Below are 25,096 nucleotides of genomic sequence, written 5' to 3' on the forward strand. Positions count from 1 at the left end.
TGCCTCCAGTTTCCCCATTTAACAATGCAAAATGCCTCACCGTAGTCTGCACTTCTGGCTGGACATGCGAACAATACAATAACTATACACGGTGTAGAAGTAATCGTGGTAAGGTACATCGTGTGTCACCACCTCTGTGTCTATCCGATAGCAGTGATCTTTGTGGCTCCGTTTATGCAGAACCTATTAGAAAAAATAAAGAAGATTTTTTAAGATTATAATTCAAAAATAATTTAAATAATGATTTTATGCATGCAAAAACATTTTCCCCCTCACCATATTGCAATAAACTTAAAACAGCTGAAACAAAAGCATGCTTAAAATGTCATCACACAATGGCTTGCTTTGCATGCAACACTAAGACAAGGCATAGGCAAACTCGGCCCTCCAGATGTTTTGGGACTACAACTCCCATCATCCCTGACCACTGGTCCTGTTAGCTAGGGATGATGGGAGTTGTAGTCCCAAAAACATCTGGAGGGCCGTGTTTGCCTATGCCTAAGACAAACCATGCTTAAGTACAAATAAGTAGCTTAGCCTTATGTCAGAACCAATGTTTGTCTCTCCCAGACAAACCATGAGCAATAAGCCAAGAACATACCTTGTCTACAGCTCATGTTTGTCTGAAGCGAGACAAACCATAAGCCCAGGTTTAAATGTAGTGCTAAGCCAAACCATGGTTTCGCCCTGGGAAGCACAGCAGTAGCAGGAATGGGGGGAATTAAAGTGGCCATGATTTTTGCTGTGAGTACCTGCACACTCATTCATTCATACTTACACATGGTCTATCTAAGTATTACATACAATCCCAGCCAATATATAGGCTGAGATAAACATAAATGATAATCTATTTCAATATAAACTATTAAACAGGTATTCTTAATTTGATTATTGAAGTATTTCATTATTACCCTTTACTTCATTTTGGAATAAAGATACGGTAATACTAACTTGAATCTACGAAATTCAATAAAACATGCTCATTTGTCAATAAAATGAATCCATTATTAAGCTTTCCTCTTGTTCTTATGTATTTTGCCCATTTGGCTGTTGCAATAGGATCCCACACCTTTACAAACTTGGTGTTTTAGACAACTTCCATACTTGGCATAAACTAATAACCCCCAACAGTTTTGTACCTGCTTTTCTGTTGCAGTTGTGAATTTTCCAACAAGTGGATTGTTGAGCCCAATAGTGTAAGTCATGGTCCTCAATTGATTGCCTCCAATGTCTCTGTTCCAAGGGGTTGTTACAGCATCTAGACCCAAAACATGTAATCAATCATGTCTAGCCATTTACACATATCATCATAATCCTTAAACTTGTTGAAAGTGACTGGAGGAAACAAAACTACCCAGGAATCATAGGTAACTTGTCTCACGCCTTGCATCTCCATGTGTGTAAAATGAATTAAAATATGCAGCCATCAAGATATAGTCATTTCTGATAAACAATAATGAGTTTTTGGTCACTGGTTGCAATATGTATCCATCTAACTATAGAACTGGGACGCAGGTGGCGCTGTGGGTTAAACCACAGAGCCTAGGATTTGCCAATCAGAAGGTCGGCGGTTCGAATCCCTGCGATGGGGTGAGCTCCCGTTGCTCGGTCCCTGCTCCTGCCAACCTACCAGTTCAAAAGCACGTCAAAGTGCAAGTAGATAAATAGGTACTGCTCTGGTGGGAATATAAACGGCGTCCGTGCGCTGTTCTGGTTCGCCAGAAGTGGCTTAGTCATGCTGGCCACATGACCCAGAAGCTGTACGCCGGCTCCCTCAGCCAATAAAGTGAGATGAGCGCCGCAACGCCAGAGTCAGTCATGACTGGACCTAATGGTCAGGGGTCCCTTTACCTTTACCTAACTATAGAACTACACATTATAAGGAGCTTGGATCTACTGTCAATAGTGATGGCCTATGTCAAGGTCTCTCCCTAACCCAACCCTCTGTAATTTATAGTAAGACTTTTCTGTTTCTTGACATCATTTTGTTGCAAATTTCTCTGTTCTCCCCAGTGGTGGCCACTTATGCGGAGTGGGGGTAGGTAAACACAGCTATATGAAAGAAGTAGGTTTTACTGCATGTTACAAAGGGAGAAGAAGTGACATAATTTGTCATCTTTGGTAGCAGCCCAAGAGGACAAGAAAATCATGAATCAGTTGAAGGGGATACAGGCAAAAATACATCACTGCTTCTTGAAAAAGGTGAATCCGCTTGCAAAGAAGGAGCATCTACAGTGGGAAAAGCTCTCAAGAAAGGAGAGGAATTCTTGGTGTTTACTTTACAGAGAAAACTATCATAAGAATGTTGTTGTTTAGTCGTTCAGTCGTGACCGACTCTTCGTGACCCCATGGACCAGAGCACGCCAGGCACTCCTGTCTTCCACTGCCTCCCGTGGTTTGGTCAAACTCATGCTGGTAGCTTCAAGAACACTGTCCAACCATCTCGTCCTCTGTCATCCCCTTCTCCTTGTGCCCTCCATCTTTCCCAGCATCAGGGTCTCTTCCAGGGAGTCTTCTCTTCTCATGAGGTGGCCAAAGTATTGGAGCCTCAGCTTCACGAGACTCCATTCAGCTTCACGAGGCTTCATTCTTCATCATAAGAATAACCAGCATCAAATTGTGGTTTCAGGTCACAGTGTTTTGGTCCCTAGGGTTGCCATATGTCTGGAAACCTCAACGACATGGCAACCCTATTGGTCCCAAATAAACAAACTGATTTTTCCATGAAAGGGTATAAAGTTATTTCAATGTAAATTTTAAAAGGAATAATACTTTACCTGTTATGTTTCTGGTACTAAAATATCTTTGCATGAAATGGGAATTAGTGAAAAGCATTTCAAACAGCCTATCTGCACCAATGCGGAAAACCCGATTAATAAAGAGTTTTCCATGGAGGTCGCTCTCAGGGAATGTTTCCTCATCTGTGGGAGGGGAAGTGTACAAAGTAGAGGTCAGGCAAACAGGCGGCAAAACACAGTAAAACATACCTAAAGGAAAACAAACATTTCTTGCAAAATTCAAATTTAGTACACCACTCTAGAACAGTAAATTGTCTCTAGAGTAGACTTGTGAGACAATCTGCTATCTTACTAAGAACATAAGAGTCGTACATGAACAGATAAAGCTTAAACGCACCCAATGCAGGTGTACAAGCAGGAATGTCAAGACATGATGCCAAGTGTTAGAGGAAAGAAGCATTTCCTTCATCTTACACCAAGGCTCAAGACTTTGAGAGAATGACACCTGGTAACTGACTCTTGTGCTAAACAGCAAGAGGATTGCTACTCTCTGTTCTCTGTTAGGTTTATGTCTGCCAGTTCAGCTTGGCGGGGGAGAGAGAGAGACTGAGCCAGAGAGAAATTAAGCTCAGAAGTACTGTGATTACCTTTAATGCCCTTAAGCAATAGTGTACTGCATATGGAATCAAGCTACATAAAGGGCTGCCTAAATCCATATGAACCTACCAGGGATTTGAGAACAGCTACAAGGGCTTGCCTCATTTGCCCACCAGGAAGGAAGGTTAAGCTGACAGGGACAGGGGGCAGGACCTTTTCTGCAACGGCTCCATGGCTATGAAACTCCCTTCCCTAAGATATACCACTCCTTGGTAGTGTTCAGATGGACTCTTAAAACTTTTTTATTATTATAAAGTATTGTTTTTAGGCAGTAGCCTTAATTTATAAACTTACACTGATATGGCTGGCCGTAATATATTTGCGTTTTTTTTAAAAAGGATGTTATTATTACAATTACAGTGGTACCTCAGGTTAAGTACTTAATTCGTTCTAGAGGTCCGTACTTAACCTGAAACTGTTCTTAACCTGAAGCACCACTTTAGCTAATGGGGCCTCCTGCTGCCGCCGCGCCGCCAGAGCACGGTTTCTGTTCTCATCCTGAAACAAAGTTCTTAACCCGAGGTAATATTTCTGGGTTAGCGGAGTCTGTAACCTGAAGCATATATAACCTGAAGCGTATGTAACCTGAGGTACCACTGTATGTTGTTTATGTTTTATATGTTTTGTATTGTTTTCACACACAGTGAGGGGGAATATAGGCAATGGCATGATAGCAGCACTGTGTGTAATATTTAAGAGTGAATAAATAACTACTGAATTGATTCTCATTCTCCAAAAGTTAAGTCAGACCTAACATATTTTGGTGATGAGGGGAGAAAAGAAAAGAAGAGCAAGAGTATCCTTCATCTTGTTCTCAGTACTGAGAGAAATCAGGACTACAGTACAAAACTGAGATGTGGTGCTTGTGCAGTGGAGTCCATATAGTAATGACTGCTGAAAGCAAATACCACAGAGAGGAATTTGAGATGGTGCAATGTTCTCTATACTAACAATAGACAAGTACTGCAATATCCTAAAATATCCAGGCGTGGTAATTAGAGGCAAACATCGACCCACATGATAAATGCAAGTGAATACAATGAAAAGTGTTTTATTTTCCACATGATCTACTGTTCTGGCTGCTACAGAGCCATGCTCACTGCATTTAGAATCTAAAAAAGTATATCTATTCAAACTAGCAAAGAATGGGGCAAGAACACTTTTGTGCTGTAATCAAAATCAGGAAATTAAACTTAAAAGTACTAGGGTACAGAATGTCAGTACGTTCATAATGACAAGGTGCACATGTCACTGGAGACTTTAATATAGAGATATGCCTCTTAGCCCACTAATCACAAGCAATTACTCGCTCTGTGCAGTTGCTCACACTGCCAGAGAGGTGTGTTGCAGTATAGAAACGAAAAGGAACAAACCACAAGGTAAGGAAATGTTTCCTTACAAGGTTCAGTGTTTATCTTGCAAATAATATTCCTTGGGTGGTTGTTGCTGTTTTGGTTACACATTTTTTTAAAAAAAATGCTTACCCTTATAAAAAGCTCAGCTGCTTGCAGAAAGGAGACCTATATAATGGCCCCTGGGGAACACACTGAGCCTGTGCACATTCACTGCATTCCTATATCCCTGTGATCCCTGTCAATGGGTACTCATGTAGGAAAAACAGTATTCACTAATAACCCTTCAGTGGATGACACAATATGGATTGCATCAAATGGTCTTCATTGGCAGAAGGCTCTTTGATTTAGCAGAGGCTTTCATCAATAGAATGGGAATTGTGGATTTTGTTGGTTCTCCCTTTCCCTGCACCACCTCCCATGCTGTTCTGAAGGGTTCTCAAGCACTGGAGGAGATTGAAAGGCAAATTAGCAAAAACTGCCTTGCTGTTTTGTTGATGGCAGCTTCTGCTTGATCAAAGTGCCTTTCATTCAGCAAAGAGACACCACTGCATACAACACTTCATTCCAGCTAACTGGGGGTGAGTGTTTCGTAGCTATATTTAAAAGCTTTTCCTAGTACTTTTTGGAAACTAACTTGCATGACTGTTGAAATGCAAGGCAGCCTTTCACTCCCTTTACCTCCCTTTACCCCCAGTCACACACACCTGCCTGAATGTGCAGAATTCTGCTTTTGGCATGCCAAAGCTAAGTGGCACTTACTTATCTGGGCACACCAAAAGCTAATCCTTGCACATGGTAACTAGCAACATAACCATCTCATCTTAGGCCAAACACAGCACCTGGATGTCAGTGTGGACAAGGTTATTTTCTTAATTGCTCCCAACCACATGGTCAAGGCAAAGTTTCTCAGCAACACTCCTGAAGGTTTTTACAAAGGAAGAAGCCACAGACTGAACAAATCGAAGCAAAGACAGCCCAGCCTTGAATGCCTCTCTCCAACATCAGACTGAGGACATAAGGAACTGCCAAACCGTAGCTGTATATAGAGGGATGGCTGTGAAAATGAAGTGAAAGCTAAAATTGAACACCGCTTACATTTAGAATACAGTGGTACCTCCGGTTGTGCACGGGATCCGTTCCGGAGCTCTGATTGGATCCCGAGGAATTCGCAACTGGGGGTGCTACTTCTGCACATGTGCGTGGAACATAGAGCGCTTCTGCGCATGCTATGAGACCCAGAAAAATACTTCTGGGTTTGCCGGGCTCACATCCTGAAGGATATGCAACCAGAGTTGTGCGTATCCAGAGGTACCACTGTATATTCATTTTAGTTCAGAGATCATTCAAACATTTTTGAAAAATAATCAGAAGTACTAACAAAAAAAAACCCTTCCTGCCTGTGCAACACGAATCTTATCTACGTTAAAAATAAACTGTCCATATTCCAAAGCAACAGATTTCTGTGGCAACTAATACCGTTAAGTGACAGATGTACCATTTGCAAAATGCAATATTGAAACAAGACATTTCAGTCTTTGCCAATCTCACTTTTTATGTCAATATAGCCAAGCAACACAGTAACTCAAATTTATTGGAGTTGGGAGGGTTGTGTGGATCAGCCTTTCCCAAACTGGTGCTCTCCAGTTTTTGGAACTACAACTCCCAGCCAACATGGACGATGGTCAAGGATGATAGGAGTTGCAGTCCAAAACATCTGGAGGCCATCAGGCTGGGGAAGACTGGTGTGAATGCAATGAGACTGGCAAAACTTTCTGATGTGTTTTATTTATTGCCCATGACTACTTTTGTTAATGGGACATGGGTGGCGCTGTGGTCTAAACCACTGAGCCTCTCAAGCTTGCCGATCAGAAGGTCGGCGGTTTGAATCCCTGAATCGAGGTGAGCTCCCATTGCTCTGTCCCAGCTCCTGCCAACCTAGCAGTTCAAAAGCACGTCAAAGTGCAAGTAGATAAATAGGTACCACTCTGGCGGGAAGGTAAACGGCGTTTCTGTGCGCTGCTCTGGTTTCAGTGTTCCGTTGCGCCAGAAGCGGCTTAGTCATGCTGGCCACATGACCCAGAAAAGCTGTCTGTGGACAAATACCAGCTCCCTCGGCCTATAAAGCGAGATGAGCGCTGCAAGCCCAGAGTTGTCTGCGACTGGACTTAACTGTCAGGGGTCCTTTACCATTACCTTTGTTAAGCTTGTAATTATGCAATTTTTTATGTTGCAAGTCAACTTGAGCACAGTTTTAAGAATGGAAAGGCAGCGTACAAATAAAATGATGAACGAGTAATGTGAGGGCATCATCAGAAGCCAACATCAGGGTTAGTAATACAGCAGAGAGGGACAATAGTGTAATGGTTGTTGGTAGTGCTACTCTTCCTTTGTTTTTAAATGCAGTTTTTGTGCTTTCATCAATGCTTCTTTGAGTGCATAAGACTTCAATGACATTATCTGATGCAAGCAGCAGAGTTGCAATTGCTAGCATAGTCACAGTGGCCCGCCTATCAACAACTACCTATGCTGGAAATAAATGGCGTAAATGTACAGCAGACCCAGGGATTTCATGCTTCCACATTACCCTTTGTTTACTTTAGCTGTCCCTTCCTGGGACAAGGTTTTAAGGACTTTGTTTATGAAATGGAAACGATTTACCTTCTTCGTCGCTTTCTGATGCACTGCTCTTCTCTTGAGCGAAGTTCTCATTTAGATCCGGTGACTGTATTGAAAATTTGCGTTGTGCTACATCAGCTGGCTTCCTTTCTGAAGGAAGCAGAGAACTCCTCCTGTCCTGTTTATCACAGTGCAATTCCTCTAACTCGGGGCCCTAGTGAAAGAGAGCATCCACATAGTCCATCATGTTTATTTTCCAAGGAGCTACAGTTAAAATTGTATTAGGACTACTACTCACAATTTCCTGATAAAAAAGAAAGAACAGCAGAAAGAACTCTTGAACACATAGGCCCCAAAATATGCATTCTTCATAACAGGTTTTAGGGACACGGGTGGCGCTGTGGGTTAAACCACAGAGCCTAGGACTTGCTGATCAGAAGGTAGGCGGTTCGAATCCCCGCGACGGGGTGAGCTCCCGTTGCTCGGTCCCTGCTCCTGCCAACCTACCAGTTCAAAAGCACGTCAAAGTGCAAGTAGATAAATAGGTACTGCTCTGGTGGGAAGATAAACGGCGTTTCCATGTGCTGTTCTGGTTCGCCAGAAGCGGCTTAGTCATGCTGGCCACATGACCTGCTGTACGCCAGCTCCCTCGGCCAATAAGGCAAGATGAGCGCCACAACCCCAGAGTCAGTCACGACTGGACCTAATGGTTAGGGGTCCCTTTACCTTTACCTTATAACAGGTTCTATAAAACAGGTTTTTGGATGTCTGCATAAAATGCACCAAGCACCGTTGCCGTGCAATCTGTTCATTTCAATAGAGCATGCACAGAGTTCCCATGCAAAACCTATTGAAATTAAAAGGGTTAACAGCAGCTCTGTTTTTTAAACTTTCCATTATATATTTATAATAAATATGTATGAAGCACCTTGAGTGGGTGTGGGGGAAAATGTTATATAAATATTAATTATTGCAGTAGTTACTGAAGTAAAGTAATTGTTACCACATTTTGCTTAGTGCTGAAACTTTGTGAATACTAAATTAGAATTATGTGCCGAACAGAATGTTGATATATTTTTAAGATAATGAGAGTATTTCAGATCTGTCGTTAACAAAACTTCAGAGATTTCAAATGCCAGGAAAATGTGGGAGTGAAAGCAGATATGGGTATTACATATCATAACAGAATTAGCAGTCTGAAATGTGTCGAGCAAAAAAATCTGGATTTCAAATTAATTATATGGGAACGATCAGCATGCCTTGAAGTGAAGTATTCCCACCCATCTCAACTCAACTCATTGTGCACATAGAGGCACAATGATCAGAACAAGATTTAATCTATCAAGGACAATGTCAAGAAGAAGAAGAAGAGTTTGGATTTCATATCCCGCCTTTCACTCCCCTTCAGGAGTCTCAAAGCGGCTAACATTCTCCTTTCCCTTCCTCCCCCACAACAAACACTCTGTGAGGTGAGTGGGGCTGAGAGACTTCAGAGAAGTGTGACTGGCCCAAGGTCACCCAGCAGCTGCATGTGGAGGAGTGGAGACACAAACCCGGTTCCCCAGATTACGAGACTACCGCTCTTAACCACTACACCACACTGGCTCTCAAGATTCCATTGTTGTTGTTTTTCATTTCCCATACAAATTTGTAAGCTCATTAAGTGTTCATATACAGCGCATGATGTGCAGCAGAAAATAGATAAATAGATTTCTACTTCCCTTTCAAATCTGGGGGGGGGGGGGGTGTGAAGGACAGGACGACCACAAGTTGCTCAAAATACTTTTATAAGACAACTTCTAGCAACGAATTGTGGGAGTGGGAGCAGGGAAGATGCACTGAAAGAGCAATTACCATATCTATTCTCCCACTGTTTTCCTATGGGCAGATTGAGAAGTACTTTTTCTTTCCCCTTCTCATTGGTTACAGTGTGAAATACTGTATTTTTCCATCTATAAGATGCCCCCATGTATAAGAAGTTCCCTATTTGGGGGGACTCAGATTTAAGAAAATGGCCTCGGCACTATCCGTGTATAAAATGCCCCCTAATTTTTGACATAATTTATTAGGAAAAAACCCTAGCCTTATACACGGAAAAATACGGTAATTCACTATTCCAGCTACAAAGATAGCATAGGATACCTTCTGAGGGCATGTCGGAGAAACAAAGGGGCTTCAGACGTGGCAAAGCCGCAGTCAGCCCGATTACCCCATGTTCGCCTACACTGCTAGTGTTGTACACTGAGGGTGATAGAGAGGGGGGTACAGAGACTACTTCATAGCTTACTTCTGTCCGTATGTTTCCATTAAGAGACTCCGTTTCAACTTCAAGTATCTGAGCAATGGGTTCTCGAATTACACCAACTGCTTTAGGTGACTCCTTATCCCCAGATTCGTCACAAAGGCTAGATCTGCCAGAGACAAAAATAGCAGCAGAGTTAACTTACACTTATTTCACATACATTGTCAGTACTTTTTACCATTCTGGAATTCCAATGTGGCAAGTGCAACATTTCAGCCTTAAGACATCCAGTCTTATTACCGCCAAGTTACTCCATTTATTTTCCTGTGCTTTTGAGTAAATATCAGCTTTTCAGACTTTGTCAAAAGTGGTACAACTAACTTGTGTAACATGAAGATGGAAATTAATGCTGCTTTGTTGTATGAATAGAACACAGAGTTCCTTACCTCTAGCTTATTTTTCCAATCATCTTTTGTGCAGTCATATACAGCATGAGATATCGACAAGGGAGATTAAAGTCAGGACAGAATTTGGACAAATGTCAAAGTGCTTCCTTATAGATGCCTAAATATGCACTTAGTCTCTCTCACCTACTTTAGATAACCCTTCGTTGCCAATCTCACTGTCACACAGTAAGCATAACTATGAGCTCTCATCTTTGTTGGATTGACTTTAGACAGAGATTTCCGCAACTTCCACACTAGCCATGACCCAGCTTCCTTCACTGCCCACAGCAAGACAGGGAGCAGAATAAATTTCCAAGAACAACCATGTTGATGGCCCATTGCATCTCGCTTTTTCACAACAGAGTTGGGTCTCAGCATGATTGCCAGCTCAATCCATTGGGAAAGAAGAAAACCAGGGCATTCAGGAATCCATTGGATCCCATTAGTCCTCCACACCGGCCAGGAGAAAATGCTGTTGTTAGTTCAAACTTCACTAGGAAATGGTGTGATGATGGCAAAGGTAATTCACACAGTTCCAGAGCACTGCAAACATACAGCTTCTCCTATTTTCATCAGCAGATTTTTATAATCCAGGTAAAAAGAAATAATGTCCTCCAGACATCAAGATCATGGGCCATCTCCCTATTATTAATTAAATTGGTTATGCTTAGAGGAGAAAGCTGGTACTCAAGTCCACATTAGGTTAGAATGTAGATACTACCCTTGTTGGTTCCTAAAAGGCTTACCAAGGATTTTCTCTTAAGAAAATCACAGCTTGCCCTCTGCTTGAAAAGCTTCGCCATCAATTAATATAGTACCAAAAATAGATTTTAATGGAATTGAAGGCTATGATGGAATTTCCTCAATAAGGGATTAGCAAATAAAGAAAATGTCCCATTGTTTGTCTGGCCAAAACTACACAGAGGCAAACTTTCAAGGAGAACGATAATCCCTTGTCCTTCTAAGTAAAGCAGGAAGTCAAAACTAGGCTCCAAATTAGGCACTGGAGTAGAATGCATTTTATCAGGCCACTAACTGTGTTTGTCTAGCTTAATTGAGTCATGAATCCTATGTGGTTTGCTACAGTTTAGAAGGATGGATCCCTTTTGAAAAAGCAGTTGTTAGGTACTACAGGAGGCTGCCAGATGCAGGCATCTCATCATCTCAGTGCAGGATCTTGCCTCCGTGTTGGATTATTCTCTCCTCTTTGACAGGTGGAGCAGTTGAATAAACCAAGGCTGATGTGGCCAAAAGCAATATGCACACAGCACTCTCTACTGCCCACTTCTGTACTCTCTGGTCCATTTCTGTCAAACCTTTGCAATCAGTGGACTGCAAATCACAGGAGTCTTAAAGTGTTTTGAGACCAGCCACTGGCCCAGATCCTCGATTCTTAAAGTGGTAGCATGAAGCATAACCCAGTTTAAGAAGATGTGAATTCAAAGTGGCATGCATGCAGTAATATTCAGCAGCACAGATTAGATACTGTCATCTGGAATTCCCATGCATGCAAATAGTAGGGATGGTGTCAAGGGTTATGAAAGACATGGTGTGTCTACTTCACCATTGCTGGGTGTGCAAGACACTGTCCTTGATTCTCCCAGTGATCCACAGCAGCCTCCTGGCTAGCAGCACTCTCAAGAACGTGTTGTGCTGTCTCTGCACTCAAGAAAACAGGGTCATATTGATTCCTGAGCCCCTAGGATTGGTATAGTATAATACCCCGGTTCTGGTGGTTTAGCATCCATAGCACTAGAAGTTGAGACAGCATTTTGTTTCAATGTGGTTATCATGTTCACCAGAAACATCATTTCCTTATAGAAAGTTGCCAACACTAAATGTTGATCCAAAAACTAGGAGAGGAAAGGTTTCAACCTTCTCAGACCCAGGAATTTCCTGCTGCCCCACAGTGGCTGGGGGGGGGGGGGAGAAGGAGCAGAAAGTCTATGAGCAAGCCTTTGAAAAATGTGTTTAATCAGCAAGAAGGACAGGGTTGTGAGCCTCTTGGAAGCTTGACTCTAGAATCTTTGTGTGTTAAGGGTTGCTAATGCATACCCCCCAAATGTGGGGATACAGACATAAACAGACACAAAACAGAAGGGTAACAGAAGGGTTATAGTGCTAGCTTGGACTGATGGAAATTGTAGTACAAAGTAGCTGGAGCGCACTGTACTGAAGAAGGCTGGCCGGCCTATAGGCATCATTAAAGATGAGAATAATTGGCATTCTACCCTTCACCACAATATTGTATATACAAGTACTAAGACATTTCTATACAATATTGTGAAGGATGCAACAAAAATTACTATGCTGTAATATTACAGAAACTACATTTTTCACAAACAAGAAAGCTTCTTGATATTGTCAAGAGCTGAAATAAGGGATGTAGGCTTCGTCTTTTTAAAGCAAAAACACATTTTAAAGCTGCTGTGAAACAACAGGTGTGATAGAAGGATAGAAGTTAACCTGCTCAAGCTCTTGCAACCAAAGGAACTCAACTGTTTTACTTACCGTACATGAAGCAAAAATACATGTACGTGTGTGTGTGTGTGCGCGCACGTGCACATGCACGTGTGCCTATGCATGCACACACCAAGAGGACTAATAGAAGGAATCATACCCATATATTACCTAGAGCTTCTTTGACTAGAAAACTGATTTAACACAGAAGTCCACTCACTCAATGAATCCAAAGTATAAACAATTTCCACAAAGGACACCCGAAAGATGAAGTTCCCTTTTCTTCCCATGAAACCGGAGCAGATAAAGTAGATCTTGCACTTGAACTGCTAAATGTATACATGATCTTATTAGGTAAGCGTCAGCCCCAAGACAAGTAAAAATAGCACCTTCGAAAAGGAATATGCTAAATCCTTGAAAACACCTTTCATTGGATATTTAGCATCATACTTCCACACATTCCTTTTCAGTTTGGTTTAGATATCATCACTAACTTGCCCATGCAAGTTGCCAAAAGGCCTCTACCCCTGTAGCAGAAAGACATGGAAGCCAGTTAACATTTACATGCTCTTTACCCTATGCAACACCTGCACGTAGCAGTGCCACTGCTGCATGGTTTGCACGAAAAGTTCCCAATATACCGTATTTTTTGCTCTATAAGACTCACTTTTTCCCTCCTAAAAAGTAAGGGGAAATGTGCGTACGTCTTATGGAGTGAATGCAGGCTGCGCAGCTATCCCAGAAGCCAGAACAGCAAGAGGGATCGCTGCTTTCGCTGCACAGCAATCCCTCTTGATGTTCTGGCTTCTGAGATTCAGAATTTTTTTTTTCTTGTTTTCCTCCTCCAAAAACTAGGTGCATCTTACGGTCTGGTGCGTCTTATAGGGCGAAAATACGGTACTTTGTCATCCAACCAGCAACACGTGTGTTGCTACTGCATGAACACGCAAGCCAGCATCACCACGGATACAACCTTTTCATCAATCTAAGCAAGCAAGTGGTAATCTCTAAACTAGCTCGGAATTAGAATGGCAAAATAGAAGTTATACCTGCTTTATATGTGCATAGGAAGAGGATCGTACCGAAAAATGAAAACACCACTAATACGCAAAACTCTATGTGCGTTCAATAGTAGCCTTTCAAATGACTTGCATAAAATGGGATGCCAATAATATGTACCTTCCTTTGTGGTAATCTGCAGCATATTCTTACCTTGACTGTCCATTCTCCTCTGATGAAGAATAAATGTTTTCCATCTCTTCCGTGTTCAAGCCCAGCTCAGAGCCATAGCTTTGCTGTACAAGCTGCCAGAATTCTTGCTTGGTCAGTCTCTGGAAAACACAAAACAAAAAATTAAGTACGCTTGGTCAGTAACCACAGTAGATGGCTTGTCTTTTAAAGTTATATCCTATTTAAGCAGAGGTAACAAATGCTCTTATTCACTTAAAAAATAATAATCCCTGTTGCTAGTAATGTTCAATCTATGATCCACAGTATATCTAGCTGCATTTATAAATAAAAATGTGAAACAGAGCTTTCGCTCTAACACCCATTTTCAACTCTAACAGAAAACTAACAATACAAACCCATCATTATAGATTAATTATCTTTAAGATAGTACACTCCCGGTACTTTTCCATATGGCTATTGAGATCCAAGACCACGATAGTCTTTGCCCCCTCCCACCCCAATTCCTGAAATTTTTTTTTAGAAAAAACCTTCTCCAAGTCGTTTTAACTGCTGTGAACAGCTGCATCCTCTCAGCTGACATTAGTTGTACAACAATACCACAATCCCCTCTTAGCCAGCTGTCTACAGGTCAAGTGGCTTCTTCACTCAACTGCTAAAGGGGCTCCAAGCATAGTGACAACAGCAACATAGCATGTGAACCAAAGCAATGTAGAGTTACCCAGCTCAAACACAGGAGTCAAAGATAGCTCACTACGTTAACCAAAAAAACCAGATCCTATGTTGATCATGAATTAACCATCACTGAACTGTTTTCTCCCTTGTCTCCTCTCTTGCCAGAACATATTCACAAACCTGCCTTGAAATGATGTACTGGGATTACATGTTTAATGTTAAAGCAGGACGCACAGGGTGGTATAAAACTCACTAAAGCATAAGTACGCTTGCCATTTGTACCTAACTACTGACAAACATCAGAAGCATTAAAAAACTTTCCAAATATGCTTTCTCCTAGCCTAGGAGAAATAGAAGATTTCCTCCACCTCATTGAGATGTGACACAATAGTGTTGTGAACTGCACTTTCTGTTCACTATGAGTGGCCAGGATTGTTAACTAGAGAACCTCAATGGTCCTTAATGACCAGAAATGTTCTTTTTCTGATAGCAGAAGGTCTTTGATGGCCTATGGAATATACAGTGGTACCTCGGGTTAAGAACTTAATTCGTTCTGGAGGTCTGTTCTTAGCCTAAAGCTGTTCTTAACCTGAGGTACCACTTTAGCTAATGGGGCCTCCTGCTGCCGCCGCACCACCACCGCACAATTTCTGTTCTCATCCTGAAGCAAAGTTCTTAATCTGAAGCACTATTTCTGGGTTAGTGGAGTCTGTAACCTGAAGCATCTGTAACCTGAAGCATCTGTAACCCAAGGTACCACTGTAGTACCAATCAGAATCTGGAAGACGGCACCTCTCAGAGTTAAGGGAATAGTCTGAAAGCACATGATGTGACAACTTTTTTGAAGTTAAGCACGCCATGGGCTCTGGGTCAGTATGAAGATTGGAGACTGCCTACAAGCTATATGTAAGCTATTTTTTGTTTCATTATGGAATAGCAGCAGGTTATAAATGTAATAAATAAGAAGAGTTGCAGAGAAAGTTTGGAGCTAGGATTTGCATTTTAAATGGAGAGAAGATCTCTCTCTCTCTCTCTCTCTCACACACACACACACACACACACACAGAGAGAGAGAGAGAGAGAGGAGAATCTGGAGGTACAGGGTCCCTCTCTAACACTTGGATACAGGGTTAGCAGACTAGCTGTCTGTCGTAGCCTTGTATTTGCTACCAGTATTCTCTGCTTGTATATTTGTAAATAAATAACAAAAGGTGTCACAAGTCTGTAATGCACTCATTCAAAATACATCAGAAACTAAACTCTGTAACACAGCCAATACCAAACATTCCAGAATATCTAAATTCAGATGTTAGCAGAGGAGGCAAGCAGAATGAGGCCTATGCCTTCTTCCCCTTTTTCACCATTATTTTTTCATCCCTCTTTGCCCGTATTTGTTTATATGACCTTGAGTGTGGGCCAGTTGACATTTCACGTGGCGGTCACATTTGCTGTGGTAAATAACTGAAACACCCAATGGCCTGTTCGCACAAAACAGTCTAAGCAAAATTATGATTTAGCTATGGCTTACGCTGCGCTACTGGGCCCAGTTCAAAATGTTAGTCCTAGCATACATGGTCCCAAGGTAGTGAGGTATGTCTGTCTCTCTCATTAACTTTTAGGAAGAATCTAAAAACATTTCTGTTTACTTAGGCATTTGGTGGCTGAAAGATCCTTTCCTGGCAATCCTGGAATTACTGAGTGAGTTCTTGGTTTTTTTTAGAAGTTTTAAACTATTTTTAGAAAATTGTTTTTAAACTGCTTTTAAAAGTTTTAGCTGTATTCTAAGTTTCATAAAAACAACAACAGCAATCTTGAGAAACCTGAGAGCTCTCAGTTTCCCACTGTAGGTGAAAATTGTAACCAATGAATTCATACATTTTCCATTTCAGCTATTAAAAGTATTGCCATTTCTATAAATATGCTTCTCAAAATGTGGAAGAAATGAGATTTTAAAAATAATTATACTTCTCTTCTCTGTACTTGCATTGTTGAGAAAAACTGATATGCCATTCAAATGAACTTTGGCCCTCCAAGAAGGCAAGACAGCTACTGTACAATCAAGGGTCTTTCGCAGTCAAAGTACAGGCAGCTGGTTTTGAAGATAAGTAAACTGAGAGAATCTCAGATGAATGACCAACCATGCTGTTTTGTGCTCCCCACTTCCTCAAGCAGCGAAAAGCTCCTGGGGCACAGCAAAAGAATTTAGCCTCCTTTGGACATGGGAAATTTAGGGACAGATACAACAGAGTGCATCTGCTCACATGGGAGGGTTCTTAAGTCCTTCACCCAGCCGCAGCCTCCCCACTCCTCATGCCCCATCAAGACCCTTTTGCTAACATAAAGCGGCGGGTCTCAGATTTCCCAAGACAGCTTATCCCAGTTTTATCCCCTCATACCACATCAATGTACAACATTGATGAGGCCTCCTCTGAAACAACTAAATGGAGCTGAAGTGAGAAGGGCATGGAAACGTACTGTTCCATGCATAGAATTCAGAGTAGTAATAGCACTAGGATTGGCTTTCTAATATTTGATTTTATTTACAACAGGAGTGGGGAACCTCCTGTGGCCCCCCAGATGTTGCTGGACTCCAACTCCCACTGGTCATCCTGGCTGGAGCTGGTAGGAGCTGCCCCAATACATCTGGAGGATCGCAAGTCCCCTGACCCTCATTTACAAATATACAGGCATTACTTCAGCAGACAGCAAGTCCCTAAAGAACTATTTGTGCATGCTTCACCAAGTTCTCCCTCTACCTGGCTTTATTCAAATTGTGTGGGTTTTTTTCCTCCCACCCCCAGAAACACACCCCTTGTGCACAGCACTGGTCATAGATGCCACCATTGTAAATGAATTGGCCATTCAGGAAATAGCTACACCCATTAAAGGAATATTAAGGTTGTCCCCCCCTAAATCCCAACTCCAATCAGGTGATATACCCACTAACAGGAATCAGACAAGCAAACTCACGTTTATGCTCCAACTATACTGTGTAACTCATTCACCACGAGAACTCAAGCTTTCCTAATGAATTAATGGTAACTATTTGCCATTCATATGAAGCCAGTAGAAAATATTTGCTCAAGCATGCCACGTAAGTCAGAATGTATGGCAGAAAACTTTCCATCAAATAATATATTCACAAGTTACCAATACACACAAAATGCTCCCTCGGGAGAATACAGATTTAAGACTAGTAGGTTTCTCATGCAAGACTTAACCCACTCTCCCTGCATCATTCACCTGCAACCTGCCGCACGAAAAGAAAATGAAACCTTACATTTGCAGTTCCATAATGTAGGCAACTTCATAGCGGCATTCAGGAAACTGGACACATCTTCGGGGAAAAGTTGGCAGAGAGCACTTCAAAAACCTCCCGTAGGTTTAAAATCATTGCATAATATTCAGGATTTCCTGAAGTGCCGAAGAACCCTCTCATGGCCACATGGCTTACAAGCTGGTCCAGGCTATACAAGTAGAATGTAATAAAAAGGAAGATCACTGCCCCCACCCCCACCCCACCCCCCGTAGACAAATGCCTCCGCAATATAGTGGCAAACAACCTGGAGTGATCAAGAGGTCATGAAGAAAAGCGCTGGAGAGAAAGAGCTGCATTTATGTAACTTCCTACTATAGGCACTTTGCAAGCTGCTGAAAAATGGGCAGGTCTGTTTTCAGAACTGGAAGTGGGACGTGCTTTGCTCCTGCTCAGTTCCTGGGGCCCTCCCACTAAGAAAACAGGTAAGCAGGTTATAGGAAAACATACGGCTCAGGATTCCTAAGAATCTATCAAGCAGGTTCCTCCCCACCACAGAACACCTGGATAGACAGGAAAACAGGTGTGGTTACCCGGCTTTTGAGAGAATTGATCTTCTGCTCCTCATGCACAATTCATTTAAAAATGCCTTAAGTCTCTAACACTATCTCAGGGGAGCTGCTTTCAAGGCTGCTTAGTACGCTAATGCTGCTATTAGTTCCACTCAAAGCCGGTCAAGCCACAGTTTGTTGCAGGGAAAGAACACGGACAGCATTCCTGGGCAGAGCTTCCTTATCAGGTTTCTCTTTAACCCTTTCACTAACATGCACATACATTAGGGGGGCGGGGAGGGCAGGCTATAAATAGAGAGGGGGAAATCACACTTGACTAGAAGGCCCAGAAAGCCCAGCCACTTCTGAAAAAGCAAACCAGTATCAGCCCTTCCAGAGTAGACCAGTCAGCACTGACAAGGCACCCTTTGCCATGTCTGCCCCTCAACTTACCTTCCTTTCTAGGCTGGCGAAGCAGCTGCTGTGATTGAACATTCACACTGCTTGTGATTTTATTACATGATAATTCAATAATTACACAGCATTTGTGTGAAACTCTTTATCTTCCAGAAAATTGCAGATTCCGGAATATGAAACCCTGTACAGGGCATCATGAATAAACTGAAGCTCAATCCAGACAAGACTGAGGCATTGTTAGTCGGCAGTTCCCTAGACTAGACGGATGGCAGGTTGCCTGCTCTTCATGGGGTAACACTCACTCTGAAGGACCGGGGACATAGCTTGCTTTGGGTGCTTCTGGGTCCTTTGCTGTTGCTTGTGGCTTAGGAAGCTTCAGTGGTGCAGAGTGCCTTCTATCAGCTTTGGCTAGTGGCCCAGCCATGTCCCTATCTGGGCAGGGATAGCCTAATCTCTGTCATCTATGCTCTGCTAAACTCTAGGTTAGAGATGACCACAACACGTTATACATTGGGTTGCCTCTGAAAATGGTTCACAATTCAGCAGCTAAGGCAAAACAGTTCAAGCATACGACACCTGGCCTGACTGCACTGGCTACCAATTAGTTTCTGGGCCCAATTCCATGTGCTGGTTTTGACCTATAAAGCTTTAAACGGCTCTCGACTACAATACCTCAGGGACTGCCTCTCTCCATATGAACTGACCTGGACCCTTCTTTGTGTGCCTCCTCCACACCACAAGAGGTCTGGAGGGCAGCAACATGAGAATGGACCTTTTCTACAGCAGCTCCCTGTTTATGGAATTTTCTCCTCAGGGGGGTTTGGCCGGTGTCTTCATTATACACCTTCAGGCGCCAGGCGAAAACAGTTCCTCTTCAGCCAGGCCTTTGGCTGATTACTATCTTAGAGGCCTTTCAAATGTTACATACCTTGAGGCACCAGGCAAAAACATTCCCTTTCTCCCAGGCCTTTGGCTAATTAAACAATCTATGGCTTTTTAAACTGGAGGTGGGGAGGGATAATTGTTTTTGTTTGTTACTTTGTTATGAATTTCTGTGTTTTTAAATTGTAAACTGCCCTGTGATCCTCGGATGAAGAGAGGTATAGAGTCTAATAAATAAATAAATAGTTTATTAAATTTATATTGATAAAAGCAATCATTGATATATATATATGCCTTCTACCCACAATAAGTAGAGGCCTGCCTGCCTGCTAACAACCAATCTCCCTGGACACATTTAACTTTGCGTGCTATGAAAGGAATTCCTTTTGTTGATGTTTCTTAAGTCTATAGCCCTTATGGTTGTGAGAAGATACCTTCAGCCTTCAAAAATGTGAATCCAGCATTAAAATACCTCTGCAGTTGCATATGCAACCCCACAGGCATGAGCTATCTTTTGCTAAGAATGTAAGAGCCCTGATGCTCTTACCAAACACCTGGTGCTGAACCAAAACAACAATCTCCCTAGTCCAGCATCTTGTTTCTCACACTGGCAGCCTTATGCCTCTGGTATTAAAAGGAATGCTGTCTAATCCTGTTGTGCCAGTTCTCTTCAGTTTCTCTAACCAAAACACTAAAGCTGCCCAGTAGTCGGGGTGGGGGGGAATCCCCTCAATCACAGGAAGATTATGGGTGAACAAGAAACACCTAAAAATATCCAACAGCTGTAAAAAAAGAGAGAATACATAGAAAACCTACAATAGGATGATCTACGTAGACGAAAACACACACAAAGTACCTAATTCCCAATGAATAACAAACACAAGAAAAAAGCTGCTTCACAAACAAACAGTTCAAGAGAGCTATCTTTTCTCCTAAATACATTTCTCAGCCCCTTACCAAATGGGTAAGCAGATTCAGTTTAGGGTTTGGATGACACATTAAACTATGGCTAATCAAAAGCAAGCGATAGCTTTCCATCTTCCCGTTGCCATGTTACACTGACAAGCATGGAAACACAAAGCTCGGGGTGGCTCCTTCTCATCCCACTAAACTCAAGTTAATATGATGTTTGAATGTGGCCAATGTGTTTGAATTCTCTCCCGTATTAAAAATAAATAAACCCCTGAACAAACTAGTACGCTTAAGAGAAGCTTAGATGTTTGGGTTTTTATTTTGTTTTTACGTGAGAGAGAATATTTCAACATGTCATCTTCCACCTGCTACTTGAAACGGCCTATTTTAGGGACGTAGTGTGCCATGTGGCATTTCTGAACGTGTTTAGAACTGCAGTTTAAGTCTTTCTAAGAATATTTTTAGAATAAACCAAAACCTGTTTAAGGATTCAATTCAGTTTTTAAAATAAAGATACCTAAATCCCTCACTTGGAAACTATTATGTTTTGTAACAGGTAAGTCCAGAGGCCATGCGTGGTTCTGAGGCCTCAGGACTCTTTCTAGGCCACATCCCCTCAGCAGCCCTAACTCTGCAGCCTCCTTGGGTGCTTTTGCCTGTCCTTGAGGAGACATGTATGCATAGAAACCTCTGACCTTTGGTGTTTGGGTGTGTGCACAGAAACCATGGCTGGAATGCAGCCTACTGTATGGTGCAGAGATGGGGAACCTGTGGCCACTAGGTTGTTATTGGAATCCCAACAGCCCCAGCCAGGATGATGGGAGATGAAGTCCAGCAACATATGGAGGGTCACAGGTTCTACGTCCCTGCTAAGAGTCACATGATCTAATGCTCTACCTGTTTTGGCATCTGGCTTAACCCACTGCTGACATGTGGCCCACAACAGGTTGCTCATGAGGGGAATACATTACTCAGGCTGAAAAAGATTTCCTATCCCTTCTTTTCATATCCTTATAGATCACAATATGCTTTTGTTATGATTTTTTGTGTGTGTGACTAAGATCTCTCCACATCCCAAAGCAGAACTACATCAGGCCTCATGCCAAACCTTGGTAGGCATTATGTGAGCACACAGTTCAGCGCCTTGGGCTTATACTGCCCTCACATGCCCTCATGTGAAGGCAATTCACTCTCTTACAAAACCTGATCTAATGCAAAAAGTAATGCAACATAAGGCTCTCAAGAACCTACAAGCACTAAAGACCACCTGTCCAAAAAATTACCTTCCTTCTCTCCAACCCTGTTATATAGTGGAGATGTTTAACTTCCATTTATGCCATTTCCCCACAACATCATGTTTTTCTAGCTCTTATTTATGAACCAAATATCACCAAGAAGGCCAGAGCACTAGGATTGACTTTACTGCCTGCCACAGTTACAGACTTCTTATTGTGACAAATCATACACTGAATGTTTTTTAAATTAACATCTAGTCACCTTTACTGTTCTAAACCACACCAATCTTGCACACAAGCACCCTTATGCACTTGATATCCAGTGCTAATTTTTAAAGAATGCATAACTTAACAAATGCAAGTCTTGGAACTTAGTTGTAGAGTGCAAAGGCAAACAACTAGCAATATATGTTAGAATTCAAGCATTTAAAAAAATGGCCAGTGCAGACATTTCGCAAGCGTATCAAAGCTTACCTTCTCCAACAACGAATTCTGCCACAATCTAAAGATATTGAGGTAGCTTCTGTCTCTGGCACTGAATGAAGTAAAGAAAAACTGCAAAGAAAAATGACAATTGTGTACAATTTGTAATATGATCTGAATGTTGCATATCCTCATCCCAAGGAAAATACATGGAACTAAGGCTACATGATTTCAGTTGATTTTGTTCCCATTAATAAGGCTGTCCCCATCCGGATGGATTTCAGAGGACAACTTAACACACATCTGTTCACACAGGCATTTGGGGGAGGTCCGTTGTTGAGAAGGACTATTTCTGACGCTGCTGCTGAGCTGTTTTGATTGGCATAATATGTTTTTAAATTGTGCTTAAATTAATTACTTAAATCACCAAACGTTTATTAGGCACCACAAGTATAGGTTATCATAAAACTTAATAAAACAGCTATGTAAAATATATAATGAAACAGGTTTTAATTGGGATTTCTTCCCACTAAATAATGCCATTGACCACTCTAAGAGATACTACTGACAAACACTCAGCCACCCTTGCAGTTACTTCCAGGTTAATGTCAGACAGATAGAATCCGATATTTTCATTGTGCCATGGTGTTAGACTACCCAAAAAGGGGGATAGCACATGTTTGTGTAGCTGGTTGTACAATGGACAGTAGAAAATGATATGTTCTACAGTGTCCAACACATTCAAATAACATCCACAATGTCTATCATTTCTGGAGATGTTTAAATATCTGCCCTTGACAAAAGCTGGGGGGGGGGAAACATTCAGTCGGGTTAACATAAAGGCCTGCTTTGGACTGGAATTATTAATTTTGAGATATAAGTGACCCTCTTATCTGTTGTATTTAAACCATAGAACTTGAGGGAGCAAATTTTATTTACAGCTGACTCGATGTTTAGCTTTTCGATGTCCCTTAATCTGGTTTGAATATTGTGATAAATATATTGCTCACTTGAATTATACAAGGGTTCCAAGTCAATGCCAATATATCTGATTTTGCTATGTAAGAGTTGGAATCCTCTGGATTTATAAGAGTCCTTAAGTAAGTCAGAGAGCAGACTCAAAGGTTGGCAACGGAAATGGCAACACAACCAGTATTTTATAGGGCTATCCCACACCCATTATTCCATCGTGTGTATACCTAGTTCTTCACACATTGTCTCATACTTGATTGAACTTGGGAGCCCCAGGATATGTCTCAAGAAACTTGAGCGTATTTTATCTAAATAACTATTATATGCTTGTATCCATATTGGGATCCTAAAAAGTAGCTGGGATGACACTTTAGCTTGAAAAATGTGTGTATTTTAAATTGTTTTATGGTTTTATTGTGTGTGCTCATCACCCAGATATTACAGGATGAGCAGTATGTTTATAAATATAATAACAAAATAAAATGTTTACATTGAGATGCTATACAAATCTAATCAGAAATAAGTCCCACTAAGCTCAACAGGGTTTACTGCCACATAGGTCATCAGGGCAAATGGGGCACTACCCCATTAACTTCAGATAGCCCCCACTTATATTGAGTCCAGGGGGTTGCAGTGGCTGTCACTTTCCTCTTCCTTAGTGTCAGTGTTGCCAATGTAGAACTCAGCCAGGTAAAGAATGGAGGCAAAACTAGATAAGCAGGGGGACAAATCAGGAGGTAGCAGCAACTGATCAGGAGGATGCAAGAGGGATCCAGATGACAGCAGATCCACCCACCTCAGAAAAGCACGCATTTGCAATCCTGACATTTCCACAAAGCAAGGAAGTCCTGCAAGTGAGCTTGCCACGCCTTGTCTTTAAAAGCATGGCTTGTGGGGTGCGGAAACAATTGGGGCATCATCATTGTTTACATCCAGTTCTTAGCATCTTGTCTGATTCCTGAACTCCTGAACTGTGTGTGTGCTGCCTAGCTGGTACTGTTACATGCTTGAATAAATATCTATTCCCCCCCCCCCCTTACACATAAGAATCTCTGTCTGTGTGTGCTGGGCAAGAGCCAGGACAGTTCAGCATTTTTTAAGAAAAGGAGTAAAGAATAAATTAAAGAGCATCACACCTTCTCCCCTTCAGTTGCTATCTGGATGGCATTTGGGATGAGCCGAGCTGTCTTCTCTTTTGTCATGAAGGTGATATCCTTCAAGGCGATAGAAATCTGAGGTTCAAGAACACACATGAAGTAAAACAATGTAAGACCTCAGTGTAAGACATAGTATGTCATAGTATGTAAAACATTGGTTTTCAGACTTGCTATCCACAAGGAACCTTTTTTATATCAACTTGTCTGCAGCAGAACCTTCTAGGTGTGGCAGAGAATTCTGGGCACACAAAAAAGTGGGGTGCAGATCACTTTAGGAAAGTAAGGACTAGCCCAAGACATTTTGCCACCTGAGGCAAAGGTGTGTCCCTCCCCCACCCCATGTCCAGAAGCCAGTCATACTGGCAGTTAAATATCACTTCAACACTGGCAATGAATGGGACAGCATCTATCACCACACTTGAGGAAGAGCAAGGCCACCTCAGCCAGCCACCTCACTTTGCCTAATGGTAGGTCAATCCCAATTTTGCTGCCCGAGGTCATTGTCTCACTATGCCTGATGGTAGGGTCAGTCCTGAGGAGTCATTGCAGGCACATGCACACATGCACACACACACACACACACACACACACACACACAGGCCTTACTGTGGTCTCCCATCGGAAGATGTTGCTGTGGAAACAGAGCCAGTTTTCAGAAAGATACAGACGTCCTTGAAGGAGGATATCCTTCTGGAGAGCACAGGCATAATCTAAAAAGGGAAATGATAAAAGAGTGTATCTTTTTAACAGAGCTCAGCTAAACTCATGATTTAGCTTATCAGCAATGTTGTGCTCCTAAGGAACTTCAAGCAGCTTTAAGTATCTTGTGGGTGGTTGTTGAAATGAAGGAAATTTTCTTCATTTGTCAGAGGGATACCTGAAACATTTCGTATTCTGAGCAGCTTCAGAAAAAA

At 42.0% G+C, this 25,096-nt stretch overlaps 1 protein-coding gene across 4 annotated transcripts in view; it reads right to left on the minus strand.

Annotated features, from left to right (window-relative positions):
* GRAMD1C (GRAM domain containing 1C) overlaps positions 1-25,096 on the minus strand; it is a 61,430-nt gene that overhangs the window by 11,353 nt on the left and 24,981 nt on the right. For all 4 annotated transcript variants that reach the window (XM_083437132.1, XM_083437131.1, XM_083437134.1 and 1 more), the window contains exons 4-12: positions 24,789-24,892; positions 24,162-24,257; positions 22,105-22,185; positions 13,727-13,845; positions 9,654-9,777; positions 7,409-7,580; positions 2,778-2,921; positions 1,140-1,258; positions 41-183 (exon numbers count right to left, since the gene is read on the minus strand). In XM_083437132.1, coding sequence (XP_083293258.1) covers positions 41-183; positions 1,140-1,258; positions 2,778-2,921; positions 7,409-7,580; positions 9,654-9,777; positions 13,727-13,845; positions 22,105-22,185; positions 24,162-24,257; positions 24,789-24,892 — 1,102 coding nt within the window. The remainder of the gene's footprint in view (positions 1-40; positions 184-1,139; positions 1,259-2,777; positions 2,922-7,408; positions 7,581-9,653; positions 9,778-13,726; positions 13,846-22,104; positions 22,186-24,161; positions 24,258-24,788; positions 24,893-25,096) is intronic.

The sequence above is a fragment of the Podarcis tiliguerta genome, assembly GCF_965153285.1.
Source record: "Podarcis tiliguerta genome assembly, chromosome: 4".
NCBI classification, from domain to species: Eukaryota; Metazoa; Chordata; class Lepidosauria; order Squamata; family Lacertidae; genus Podarcis; species Podarcis tiliguerta.